The 13,026-nt window shown below is 49.9% G+C and overlaps 2 protein-coding genes across 13 annotated transcripts in view; one reads left to right on the top strand and one right to left on the bottom strand.

Annotated features, from left to right (window-relative positions):
• The window catches only part of PKD1 (polycystin 1, transient receptor potential channel interacting), a 117,785-nt gene extending 106,649 nt beyond the window's left edge, over positions 1-11,136 (top strand). For both annotated transcript variants that reach the window (XM_031945836.1, XM_031945835.1), the window contains 12 exons: positions 606-724; positions 823-1,025; positions 1,295-1,489; positions 2,516-2,655; positions 5,277-5,389; positions 5,684-5,828; positions 6,211-6,336; positions 6,825-6,999; positions 7,146-7,436; positions 7,581-7,715; positions 8,394-8,699; positions 8,892-11,136. In XM_031945836.1, coding sequence (XP_031801696.1) covers positions 606-724; positions 823-1,025; positions 1,295-1,489; positions 2,516-2,655; positions 5,277-5,389; positions 5,684-5,828; positions 6,211-6,336; positions 6,825-6,999; positions 7,146-7,436; positions 7,581-7,715; positions 8,394-8,699; positions 8,892-9,419 — 2,476 coding nt within the window. In that variant the 3' untranslated portion in view covers positions 9,420-11,136. The remainder of the gene's footprint in view (positions 1-605; positions 725-822; positions 1,026-1,294; positions 1,490-2,515; positions 2,656-5,276; positions 5,390-5,683; positions 5,829-6,210; positions 6,337-6,824; positions 7,000-7,145; positions 7,437-7,580; positions 7,716-8,393; positions 8,700-8,891) is intronic.
• Positions 11,137-11,526: 390 nt separating this feature from the next.
• The window catches only part of TSC2 (TSC complex subunit 2), a 59,945-nt gene continuing 58,445 nt past the window's right edge, over positions 11,527-13,026 (bottom strand). For all 11 annotated transcript variants that reach the window (XM_031945837.1, XM_031945843.1, XM_031945840.1 and 8 more), the window contains 2 exons: positions 12,787-12,885; positions 11,527-12,186 (listed from right to left, as the gene is read on the bottom strand). In XM_031945837.1, coding sequence (XP_031801697.1) covers positions 12,016-12,186; positions 12,787-12,885 — 270 coding nt within the window. In that variant the 3' untranslated portion in view covers positions 11,527-12,015. The remainder of the gene's footprint in view (positions 12,187-12,786; positions 12,886-13,026) is intronic.

Below are 13,026 nucleotides of genomic sequence, written 5' to 3'. Positions count from 1 at the left end.
TTGATTGGGCCTGCCTTCTGCCTAACCCAGGTCTGGATCATGCAGACAAGTGGAAGTCACAGAGCCCAAGGCATAAAAGCAATGTCCCCTGCCAAGCCTTGTTATGAGACTGCCATTTCAACCACTTCTCTAGGACTAGTTGATACCAGAATCCTTTTAGTAACGTAATACCTGACCACCTGAAATGAATTCAAAGGCCTATCCACTTTATCATGAATTTCATGCTTCAGCACGGAAACTATTGTAGGATCCTCAGGTCATGAACACCATGATAGTGAGGTCCTTGCAGCAGCAGCACGGAGGCTTTCTCTGGTGCCTTCCTTTTCACCAAAAGAAAATCTCCCCATTTCACAGGTAGAAAAAATCAAATATAAAAAGATTTCATTTCCTAACAAAGGTCTGAACTGGGATTAGAATTCACCCCATCCTCCAGTCTAGAGACTGGCTGGCTCTGAAAGCAATTGCTGTTGAAGTAATTTCTTTGAGAGAAAAGAGTCCTTCTTCCTTCATCTGTTATTATCACTCCTTCCTGCCCCCCTTCTCCTGCAGTAGTGGGTCATTCTCCCTGCACTAAAGTGAGCTCACAGCCTGTACCCTTTCCCCAGGTCTGGTTCTCTGGGGGCAAAAACGGAGACACTGATGTTACAGAGGTTGAATGAGAAGGGTCTTTCCACCATGGCCGCCCCCCAGGAACTGGCCCAGTCAGCAAAGTTCACCAGAGAAGGTAGGACTGCCAGCAGCACGCCCTCCACTTGGCCCTTCTCTCTGTCCCCTCTCCCCCGCGGTGCGTGTTCTGACCAGACTCCGCCTTGTCCCCTGCAGGGCCGGCTGAGGGTCTGCAGAAGCGGCTCCTTCCTCCCTGGTGTGCCCCCCTCGCCCATGGGCTCAGCCTCCTGCTCGTGTTGGTGGCCGTGGGCGTCTCGGGCTGGATCGGCACCGACTTCACTTCTAGCGTCGGCGTCATGTGGCTCATCTCGGGCATCTTTAGCTTCCTGTCCTCATTCCTGGTCTGGGAACCTCTCAAGGTGGATCGTGTCTGTTCCCCTCTCTGTGTCTGGCTACTTTTCTCTCCTCTTCCCCCCTCTGCCTCTCTTCACAACTACCACTCCTGTCCTCTTCCTTGTCTGTCTCCCGTGGACAGCATGCCCACTCCCACACAGAAGGGCAGGTGCCTGATCCCTTCTCCACCAGCTACCCCCCACCCTTACTGCTGGAGCCTGGGTGACAACCGAGGGATGGGTGAGGAGGAAAGGCCCCCGGCGGGCACCTGACCCTGCCTCCCTCGTGCCCCCAGGTGCTGCTGGAAGCCCTCTACTTCTCCCTGGTGGCAAAGCGACTCCATCCAGAGGAGGACGACACTCTGGTGGAGTGTCCAGCTGTGGAGCCCGTGTGTGAGCGGATCCCCCGAGTACGGCCCCCCCAGGGCTTTGCGCTCTTTCAGGCCAAGGAGGAGGCTCGTAAAGTCAAGCTTCTGCACAGGATGCTCAAGGTGACTCTCGTTACATCCCTCCTGCCGCTGCGGCTGCCGCTGCGGCTGCCGCTGCCAGCAGGTGGGGCCTCATGCGGGGAGAGGAGAGGCCAGTGGCTCCCTCCTTCCAGCACCAGCCACGGGACCCTGGCACCTCTGAGCACCTCCTGCACGCCCCACCTCAAAGTCAGCATGTCAGACTAAAACCATCATCTCATCTGCCAGTCTGCTCCTCCTCCAGACTTCCCTGTTGCTATTAATGGTACCAACATCTTCCCCATTACCCAGGCTCCAATGAAACCTGAGTGTCAGCTTCAACTCCTCCCTCTCCCTCACCACCCACGGCCAATCAGTTGCCAAGTCTCCTTGATTCTTCCTTTGCAATATTTATCACATCCTTCCCTTCCTTTCCATTCCCACAGCCCATCCCCCACTCTGGATAAGAGCCCATATTACATCATTCCTGGGCTATTACAGTAGTCTCCTAAGCAGTTTCCTGGATCAGAATCCTTCCCCCTCCAAATCATTCTGAACATGCTGCCAAATTAATCTTCCTATATTACTTTTCAAAAGCCTTCAATAGTTCCCCAATGCATACAGAATAAAATTTATATTTCTTAGCCTGACATTCAAGGCCTCTCCCAGTTTTATCTTGCATCCCTTTTCTACATACTCTAGTCATAGGTGAATAACTCAGCGCTTTATACACACACACACACACACACACACCTATAATGTAAAAATAAAATTAATACATATATGTGCAAAATACTTAAGAAATAAACTATTGAGGTAGGGTGGAAAGGAGAGATCAATTCTGTATCTTCATACAATTAGCAAGTATGGTCTTTTCTGGAGCCCTTTGGATGAATATTTCCAGCTATCAGGTCCCTGGGGGTGGGGTGGGGGGAAAGGCAAGAGGGGAAGGAGTAAAGTCTGAATTTTTGCTGCGGTCCTCAAAGGGAGGCGGTACCTAATGTCCATCATAGTCTTTCGGGCTCTCTTCAATCTTTTAGTGATTGCTCACAGTCTTCCCCACTTCTTCAGAATTTTCTGGTATATATGCTGTTCCTGCTGGTGACCCTCCTCACTAACTATGGAGATGCCTCAAGCCACACCCATGCTTACCGTCTGCAGAGCTCCATCAAACAAGAGCTGGACAGCAAGGCCTTCCTGGGGATCACCAGGTAATCACTCGAATACTCTGCAGGCTCATCTTATCTAGCCCTCAGTCTTTAGGCAGGACCCCATGAAAACCACCTGAGGCAGAGGGACAAAGTCATAGCTAGGAATATTTTCACTTTAGGAATAATAAAAGGTGTGAGAGGGAGGGAGAGTGGGGAGTAAAAGGGAAGAAGGTGGCAGGAGACCCAGATGTCCAGCTGAGGACACAGTGGTGAGGAGAGATAGGCACCTCAGCCACAGAACACTATAGGAATGGCGATTGAGAGCCTGGATTTTGATATGCCATTCTCCCTGACACCTGTGCTCCTTATATCTGCAGAGGAGAAACTGTTGCCTTGAGTGCCCTTAGGGGAGAGTTTCTGCCATCTCCTTGGGCTTCTATTTTTTTTAATTTTCTTTTTTTAATAGCATTTTATTTTTCTAAATACATGGAAAGACAATTTGTCAAAAACCTTATGTTTCAAATTTTTATCTCTTCCTTCCCCTCACCCCCCCTCCCCAAGACAGCAAACAATCCGATATAAATTAAACATGGCATCTTTTTTCCTTACTTTGAGGGCCTCTGGGTTTATGTCAACTAGTAACTTTTCTGTCTTAACTGCAGCTTGTTTTCACTTCTTTCACCATAGTAGAAAACAGTAATTAGTAAGTAAGTCTTCTGTAGGCTAGGCCCCTTCAATATCATGCAGGCCTTCCCAATCAATGTCATGTCCACCACAGATAGTATCGTTACATAATCTGGGAGGCAGAGGCAATTTAGACCTGAAGTAGCAGCCCTTGGGAGCGCGTGCCAGTAATCCCTGCTCCTGGAGTTGGCCGATACCATGTGTATGGGTTGTTGAAAACGGATGATGCCACATTGCAAGGTCAAACACAGTCATGTCCTGGGAGATCCAGACCTTCTGGACCTTTCCCCATTCTCTGAGGGTCCCAGGATCTGGCATTCAGAGGCTATATACTCTGATAAACATTAATAACCTATTAATTAGCCTTTCCCCTGAAGTTTGGGATTTGAGCTCTAGGCTGTGACATCCTTCAGCCAAATCCTAGAAAGGAATATTCTGAGTCTTGGCTTTTCAGCATTTTTAAATACCACCAAGAATGAGCATTCAACACTTTGTATAGATGACCCTTTTGATCACTCAGTTGTTTCTGGAACTTGAGAAGAGAAAAAAATGTTGAGGCTGTTAAAAACTTTTAGTCTAGCTTTTTCTTTGGCAAGTCTAAAGCCATTGTACCATGGTGGTTGTCCTCTTGGCCTTGGGAAAAACCAGCACAATGCAGTGAAATAGAGAGAGCTGTATTTGAATACTGCCTTACATATTAACAGTGGACCTTTTTCAGTTTCTTCATCTGTAAAATGAGGATAAGAATAGCACTTCCTCAGAAGGCCCTTATGACACATGTAAACTTCTTTGTAGCTATAAAGGGCTAATTTTTATTATTAAGGAAGAAAGAAAATTTGCCTCATGAATACTAATCTCTAACCAGTTATCTGTCTCCTTTCACAAATTGTTTTAGGATTCAGTATTTTTTTTTCCCTTTCTGGTTCTCCTGAGATTCGTGTCCCTTCCCAGTTGTGGGCAATAGATTTTTATTTTTATTTTTGAGCGAAGAAAGGAGTGAGAAAAATGTTTGAAAAGTCATGTCCATGTATTTTGAAAAAGAGTTATTTTAAAAAGTCACATCCAACTCTTTGTGACCCTATTTGACGTTTTCTTGGCAAAGATGCTGTAATGGATTGCCATTTCTTTCTCCAAGCTCATTTTACAGATGAGGAAACTAAGGCAAACAAAGGTTAAGTGATTTGCCCAGCTAGTAAGTATCTGAGGCCAGATTTGAATTCAGGGAGATGAATCTTTCTGACTCCACAACTGGTACTCTGGGTTCTAGCTGGATCTTCAACTGAAGAGTTTTGGTGAGGGTTGAGGGAGAAGGGCAGTGTTCATTTTTCTTCCCATTCATCTTTAAGTTATCCTTGTATTCTTTAGTCCCTGTGAAGTTTCCCTATTACTTTTAGGGAGATCGTTACTCATGAGCAAATTGCCTTTTATCTCCCTCCTTCTCCTCCAAACCTTAGGGCTGTGAGGTGTCCATCTCTCAGGCGTGTGAGTGTACCCAAGCATCTCTGCCCTACCCCAACCCAACCCAGTCTCTTACAAGTCTTCCAAATATATATATATATATATATATATATATATATATATATATATATAGTCTGATAAATATAATGTCAGATCTCTGTAAAGAGCAATAGAGTCCAGTTTTGTTTTGTTTTGTTTTGTTTTTTGCCTTTTGTAGTGCAACTTTTAAGTGCCCAGGAATATAGCTTCCATTCATAAGTGTTGCTTATGGAAATTAATGACACCTACATGTTTCCTCAAAAGCTGCGGTACAGAATCACGGGGATGAAGTGGGTCTGTTTCTGGAGTGGTCGTTTCTGCCATGAGATGATGCTAGATCATGACTTGAAGGATAATCAGAAAGCTATGACCTGTGTGATCCAGGAAGATTTAGTGTCCTGGGACTAGATCTGGACTTTTAGGTGGAAATGAGTGGATACCACTGTCTCCAGTGCTGGTGGAAGAGAGTAACTTTCATTTTTCTGGATCGGGGGAAATAGGTCAGATGAATTCTGGGTGTGGATGTCACGGGTGCTGCTCCCCTACGTCCATGGGAACCAGTCTGCCCTGGAGTTGGGGCCCCCACGTCTTCGGCAGGTTCGGCTACAGGAAGGTAAGTTGCAGTTGGTGATCCCTTCCCTCCACTCTGCTCATCCTTTCCTCTGCACCATTTCCTCCCCTTATGCTAACCTCCTCCTGTGGGGAGCCCTGTTTCAACATCACCTTCTCTCTCTTCCCCACCAAAGCATTCTCATCCATTCATACAACCCCTCCTGAAAATGGTAAAATGGGAACTCCTTGGGGGGGAAGGGGGAAGGGGGTTGTTTCGTTTTTTGTCTTTGTAGTTCATGTTTAACACATAGAGGGCACTTAATTAATGTTAGTTGAATGACTGACTGCATTTCAGTACTCTGCCCAGATGCTCTGGGAACTATGAGAAGAATGTGCACCACATCCGGCAGTTTCAGTACCCAGGATTATGAGGTTGGCTGGGAAAGCAGCTCCCCAAACGGAACGAGGGCCTGGGCCTACTCAGCACCTGACTTGGCAGGGTGAGAATCTGGGCACCTCGGCAGGCAGGAGGGTGGTACAGATCCCCCACATTGCCGGTTGCCCACATGTGAACAAGATTGGCTGTGAACCTGAATGATCGTTTAAGTGCTGTCTCCCTGCTGCCAGGAAGCAGCTTTCTTTCTTGTGGTCCAGGAGAAGGCAGATTCGTGGAAGAGGGGAGGGACAGCTGCCCCAGCTCCCGAATTCATGTCCTCTTCTCCTGAGTTGGGAAATGTCCCCTCAAGGTTGTAGATCTCCATGTGACAAACAAACAGCATGGCAGACCTTGTGTGTCTCCCACCCCTGGCTTCCAGAGGCAGCTGTGGCTGTACTAAAGGCCTCCAGGGCCGAGTCATTTGGTTCCTACCCTCTGTCTCCTAGGGTCTGGTACTGGGGTTACTTCTCTGTCTACGACAGTGGAGGCTACATCCAGGAGCTGGGAGTCAGCCTGGAGGAGAGTCGAGAATTGCTGAGCTTCCTACAGCGGCATAATTGGATTGACAACATGTGAGTCTGGGGGGGAAGCGAAGAGGGCCAAAGACACCCTTGTTAGAGCAGATGTGTGAACAGCAAATGCTTATTTTAATGCTTTTTTAACTTTTCAAGGTTCTCATCATTTCTTCTCTCCTTTTACTCATACTCTCTCCCTGGAAGAAAAAGAAGTTTTTCCTCCCCATTTTACAGAGTGGGAGTCAGAACACCTGAGGAGAAATACAGCCTCAGATACTGTGACTGTAGGCCAGTCATTTAACCTCGTCTGCCTCATTTTCCAAAATGGGGATAACAATAGCTCCTCCCTCCCAGAGTTGTTGTGAGGATAAAATGAGGCGGTGCTGTAACCATGCTAATGATGAGGATAAATGATGATGATGAACTGAGACCCAAAGAGGGGGATAGGGATGGGCTCGGGCCATCCTGGCTCACCTCAAAGCCTATTATTTGTGTCGGGGGTTGGGAGTCCAGTCCAACGAGTCGACCCGCACCTTTGTCCCCAGGAGCCGTGCGGTGTTTGTGGAGCTCACCCAGTACAGCCCGGCTGTAGGGCTCCATGCTGCGGTCACGCTGCGCCTGGAGTTCCCGGTGTCTGGACGAGCGCTGACGGCCATCAGCGTCCGGCCCTTCCCCCTACAGCGGCTCAGTGCAGGCGTCACCCTGCAGTTGCTGATGATGGTCAGTCCTGTGCCACGGCCCCTCTTGGTGGTTCCCTGCCCTCTCTCTTTCCACTGGATTGCTCCTGGTCCTTCCCCCCTTGGTCCCTGAAGAGCTCTCCCCGGTTCCCCAGGGCCTCCCCTGCAGTGACCGATTGCCTCCCCCAGGTTTTTCTGATGCTCTTTGTCGTGTACTTCGTGGTGGCCGAGGCCCTGGCCATGCAGAAGGAAGGCCAGGCCTACCTGGTCCGTGCAGGAGCCTGGAGCCAGTGGCTGCTGATCCTCTTGACCACAGCCACTGTGCTCATCCACCTGAGTCAGCTGAGCCTGGCTGACCAGCAGTGGGGCCGTTACCTGAAACGCCGTCCTCATCACTTCACCAGCTTCTACCAAGTGGCCCAGCTCAGTTCAGCCTTTGCCAGCCTGGCTGCGTCCCTGCTTTTCCTGCTGATGATCAAGGTGGGTCTCCCTCTTCATGCCAGTGTCTTCCAAGAAGCACAAGCCCACCCCAACTTTTTCCCACCTGGATGGTCCCATTGTGGGGCCTGCCTTCTTCCACCAGAGGCCTCTCTGATTTGGGGACAACATGATTTTTGTCCTCAGGCTGCCCAGCAACTTCGCTTCATCCGTCAGTGGTCAGTGTTTGGGAAAACCCTCTACCGCTCAGTGAGAGAGCTGGTGGCAGCTGGCTTGGCGCTCCTGGTGTTGGCCATTGCCTATACCCAACTAGGCTTCATGGTAAGGCATCTCCCAGTAGGGAGCTGATGAGGCTTTCCTTGGAGTCAGTCTTGTAGCTTGGTCCCTAGAAGCTAGAGGGGCAGGCCGAGAAGGTGGGAGTTTGTGAGGATGACCTTAACTCCCTATGTGATGCAGGAGCCCTGGAGTCAGCAATATCTGAGTTAAAACTCAGATAGTTCTAGCAGTGTGATCCTGGGCATGTCACTTACTCTGTCTGCCTCAGTTTCCTCTTCTGTAAAATGAGGATAGTAATAGCACCCAACTCCCAAGCTTGTTGTGAGGATCAAATGACAATAACTGCAAAGCACTTCGCACAGGGCCTGGCACATAAGCACCATGCAAGTATTAGCTATTGTTATTATTATGTGATAAGATTTTCTGATCATTTGCTTTTTTAAAAAAAAATGTCAGTTTTAGTTTACTTTTTTCAATTAACTAGCATCATTTTTCTTCCCATTCTCTCAAAAACACAACCTTGCAGCAAATAAGCCACAAGTTAAGCAAAACAAATTCCTATATTGGCTATGTCCAAAACTCCGTTTCTCCGTCTACACCTTTAGTCCATTACTTTTCCCATACACCTTGCCCCCATCCTCTGCTACCCTCGGCTGACTGCCACCATCCCCCCTCCCCACCAAGGAGGGTGCCCCCTCCTGACCCTCACCTCTCTCCTCACAGCTGTTTTCTTCCTGCGCCGACTCTCTCAGAAGCATGGGCTGGGACCTCTTTCTGCTGTGCCCAGCGGGTGGGGACCCCCATTTGTGCCCCTCGGAGCCCTGGCGTCTCTCACCCTTGCTCTGCACCAGCCTCACGGTGCTGCAGCTGTGGGGGGCTCTGCGGCTGGGGGCCGTTGTGCTGCGGAGGCGCTACCACGCCCTTCGGGGCGAGCTTTACCGCCCAGCATGGGAGCCCCAGGACTATGAGATGGTGGAGCTATTTCTGCGTCGCCTGCGCCTCTGGATGGGTTTCAGCAAGGTCAAGGAGGTGAGTATGAAGGAGCCTGTGGCAGGGAGAAGTCCAGAGGAAGAGAGGAGCCCTGAAAGACTCAAGTCAGGGGAAGAGACCTTGTCGGGGACATGGCCAGGATTTTTCAGTTAGTATCAAAGTAGGTCTAGTTCCTCTTGCTTGGTCTGGGGCTGGCTGACCGACCCCCGTGTCTGTCGTGTCTGTCCCTAGTTTCGACATAAGGTCCGGTTTGAAGGCATGGAACCTCTGCCCTCACGCTCATCAAGTGACTCCAAATCATCTCAGGACGTGTCCCCACCGAGTGCTGGTTCCGACACCTCACGCCCATCCACCTCCTCCAGTCAGCTGGATGGGATGAGCCTGCTGATGGGCCGCGCGGGGGCCCGGGGAGACCCTGAACCGGAGCCCTCTCGCCTCCTCTCAGTCTTTGAGGCTCTGCTAACTCAGTTCGACCGCCTTAACCAGGCCACAGAGGAGGTGTACCAGTTGGAACAGCGGCTGCAGGGTCTACAAGACCAGAGATCCAGTGGCCATTTGGCCAGGCCGCCCTGGGGCCCTGGCCTTCCTACCCCTTCACCTTCTGCGGGTCCATCCCTAGGGATCCAGACCACTCTGCCAGCCAGGATTGCACGGGCCAGCAGGGGTATGGGTGTGGCAGCTGCCCATTCTTCTTCCAGCTCACCTCTTGTAAGGGCATCGATAAGGGCAAAGAACAGGATCCACCCCAGCCTTACATAGAGAGGGACCTGGTCAGGGTGGAGTAGGAGCCTTCGGTACTATTACGGCTCCTGCCTGAATCCCTAATGTCAGACCACTTCCCAGGGTACCTCCTTTGGCCCCCCCTCCAACCCAGCGGTTCCTTCCCTTGGGATTTGGACTGTAGCTTGTCCCTGGCTACAGCCCCTTATACCTGAAGCAGGGATGCCTCTCAGTATTAAGCTCTCTTACCCAGGGGTTCTAGCTTACCTTCCCACCCCCCACCCCCCAGTAATGATGTACTTGGGCCCAGGGGTTATGGGAAGGAAGAACCAATGGCACCCAGATTCCCCAGCATGGCCTCTCTAGCCAGGAACGCCAAGCCCTGGGTGGAGGGGCTCCAAAACTCAGCACTTTAACGGAGGCTTTAACAGGCAGGGACCCAAGTATTCTCAGCACTCCAGAATAGGGCTGGGGTAAAAAACAGTATTGGATTTTTCTAGGCCTAAAACGAAATAAGTGAGAACCAAAGGTGTGACCATCACGTGTAGGGGAGGTGGGGGGCTCACTGTGGTGATGGTAGCTGTAGGGAAGTCAGGTCCCTTAGGATGGAGGAACAGATTCCCCTCCCCTGATCCTCATGTGTCTGAAGTAGAACATGGGGGTGTGGCGCGGGGAGACTAGATGGAGGTTGGGGCCTTTGAGGGCTAAGGATTCAGCCCCTCATTCCCTAATTTATTACCTGGGCCCTCCCTCAGGTACAGCGGGGCTGTGCCTGCCCCACCTCCCCCAGTGGCAGGCACCTCCTCCTCACATGAAGGGCACCCCAGCCTGCCTCCCCCAATCCCTAAGTTATTGTCACCCCCTACACTTACATTCCAGCCACTGTCTCACCATGTATATGTATATTGTCAGTAATTTATACGGGGTTAAAATGTATATATTTTTGTATGTCGCTATATTTTCATAGCACTGGGGTGAGGGGAGAGCCGTAGCACATGTAGTTGAGCCTCTCCCCTCCCGCCAATTATTTAAAGTGATGTTCCGAGGGCACAGCCCTCACCGAGTTTGCTGTATATAAAGTGTTAGTGGTGTGTGTGGATGTCCCAGAGCCGAGGGGCCCCATGCCAGGGCCACGGGTTTCCGGTGGGCTTCAAAGACTTGGGATGAAGGAGTAGCTCGGAGGCCAGAGGGGCAGGACCCAGGTCAGCGAGCTAGGGTCAGGGTGTAGAGCAGGTAATGCGGGGTGGGGGTTGGTTTCTCGTGGGAGACCTGGGAACTGGGACGGGGAACTGTTACTTCTGCTTGTTGCACATTAACCTGGCCTGGGGGGCCGGGTCCAGCCTGGGGAGGGAGGGGAGAGGATATAGAGATCCTTTTTTACAGGCTTATTTGTCCTACCCACCTGCTCAAAATGATTGGGAAAGGAGGAAGGGATTAGAGTAGGAGGCCCCCAGACAATAACTTTGCTTTAAGCCACAAAATGGAGAGATGGGCAAGAATCCTTAAGTGCCAAAAGTGTGATGGAGTTAGGGGTGTGTGTGTGCGTGTGTGTGTGTGTGTGTGTCCATGCATGTGTGTACACATGCCTGTATAATAATGTGTGAGAGACAAGCAACAGTTGCCATAATTACTGAAACCCCTTTAAGAAAGACATGCCCAGGATGCACTGTACAGGAAAAAGGGCCTTATTCCTTGGGAATGAGGCTAACAACATGCACCTGCTCCCTAACACCGGGGAAGCAGGGGAGGGGGTCCAGAGAAGAGGGAGAGAAGGAAAGAGAAGGTACAAGCAAGCACTGGGTGAGGACCACAAAAGACCACTCCTTAGAGTGGCAATGATAGGACAACTGCCCTACAACCTTGGACAGGCTGTGAAGCTGCTCAAAAGCACATAGGGAAAAGGGTAGGGGGGAAAGACAGGAAAAGAGCTAAGAAAGGACTATGGGGGAAGCAAGGGAAGAAGCCAAATTCTGTCCTCGTGCTGACTGGCCACCCAGGGCTAGCTAGGCAGGCCCCCAGAGATGGTTTCTTATTTATTATTGGTTGTGTCTTAACCTACCAGGATGCAACATTGCCCGGCTATGCCTGGGCAATCAATATACTGCTCTTCTAGTTGGGACCATGACCAAGGCCACAAACATTTCCCTTTTTTTTTTTTTTTTTTTTTAATAAACCCACAATTACAAAAAAGACAAAGTCAAATAAATACTATGGACTGCTACATGCTTGCTTCTGTGATTACTGATTGGGACTCCATCTGCTTCAACTACCTGGCACACAACACCCCAGAACAAGCTATCGTGCAAGGGGGAAAGCTAAAGCCTCCCTTGGCTCTAAGGGCAGACCATCCAAACACTTTATTTAATTTACATTTATAAACAGTTCTGACTATGTTGTTGGGCTGGTGAACAATAGTCAGAAGTGAGCAGCTTTGTAGAACTGGGCCAGGCCCGGCCGGCCAGCTCTCCAGGCAGAGGGTCTGTGCTGATCTCACAGAAAGTGAGCCAGTTTAGGCTCAACAGCTGAAATGCCCTTCAAGAGACAGGCTATCAAGTCATTGCCGCTCTATTCTGTTTCAGGAACAGAACCAGAGACACTACCTTGGGAAGAGAGCACAGGCTTTGTCCCTCAAGGCTCACACAAACTCTGTGAAGTCGTCCACAGAAGAGATGAGCCGTTTCCTCTGGCCTGTCTCATAGGTGGGCGTGGAGTCTGAAGGAGCTTGGGGCGGGGACTTGGGATGAGCTGGTGGGTGCATCTGCATCAAGGGGAAGCCAGAGTTCGGGTACTGGGTTTCTTCCCGGATCTGAGAAACACAAAAGGAATGAGTCAGACTGGAACTGAGGTGTCTGTTCGAATTCCCCTACATCTTCACACATCTTTTCCTTTCTGTTCTACAGATTTCCCTCTTGACCATGTAGGGTTTCAAACATCTGTTGCTAAGCCACTAGATTAACTGGCTGGATATCATAGTTCTCCCTTGGGCTAGTGTGCTTAGCAAAATATCACATCTAACTGAAAAGAGGTGTTTCCAATTAAGAAATTACTCCCTTCTAGTCAGGTCCAGGAACAAAGGTTCACCTCTAGCCTAAAGGACAATTTCCCCCCAAAGGATCCTCACTGTTCTGCCCATCCAATTTTTAAAGAGGCCATGTTTTAAACTTGGCTTTTTGTACCTAACGGTCACTACTCTCTCTGTATTTTTGTCTTTTCTTTGACCTCACACCTGAAAGCAAATAGGTCAAAAGACACATTTCACAAATGAAGCAAGTTGGGGAACTTGTTACTCCATCCTTTAGCCCACACAAGGGCTCCTTTGCAGTACATGTGTATGTGCACTCGCGCACATGCACACACACATGCGTACACACACACACACACACACACTGCCCTGCTTCTCACCTACCCTGTGCCGAAGCCGTTTGATGTGGCGTAATCTGGCGATCCATTTGGAGGGGTAAATGTCTGTAGGGTTTGACCTGCTGTGATGGACTTGGGATGCCATCTGGTTTGAAAGAGATTTAAATGGTCAATTGCTTAGCATAGGAACCATGGTGAAATGTTAAGATGGATGACTGAACCACTCCATTTAGATCCATCTGGGTACTGGCCACAGTTCATTCAGTCTTTGCCCTTTCTCAACCCC

Source organism: Sarcophilus harrisii, chromosome 1 (genome assembly GCF_902635505.1).
Source record: "Sarcophilus harrisii chromosome 1, mSarHar1.11, whole genome shotgun sequence".
In the NCBI taxonomy this organism is placed as follows: domain Eukaryota; kingdom Metazoa; phylum Chordata; class Mammalia; order Dasyuromorphia; family Dasyuridae; genus Sarcophilus; species Sarcophilus harrisii.
Note: the sequence above shows the minus strand (reverse complement) of the source record. Positions and strands in the feature narration are given on the sequence as shown.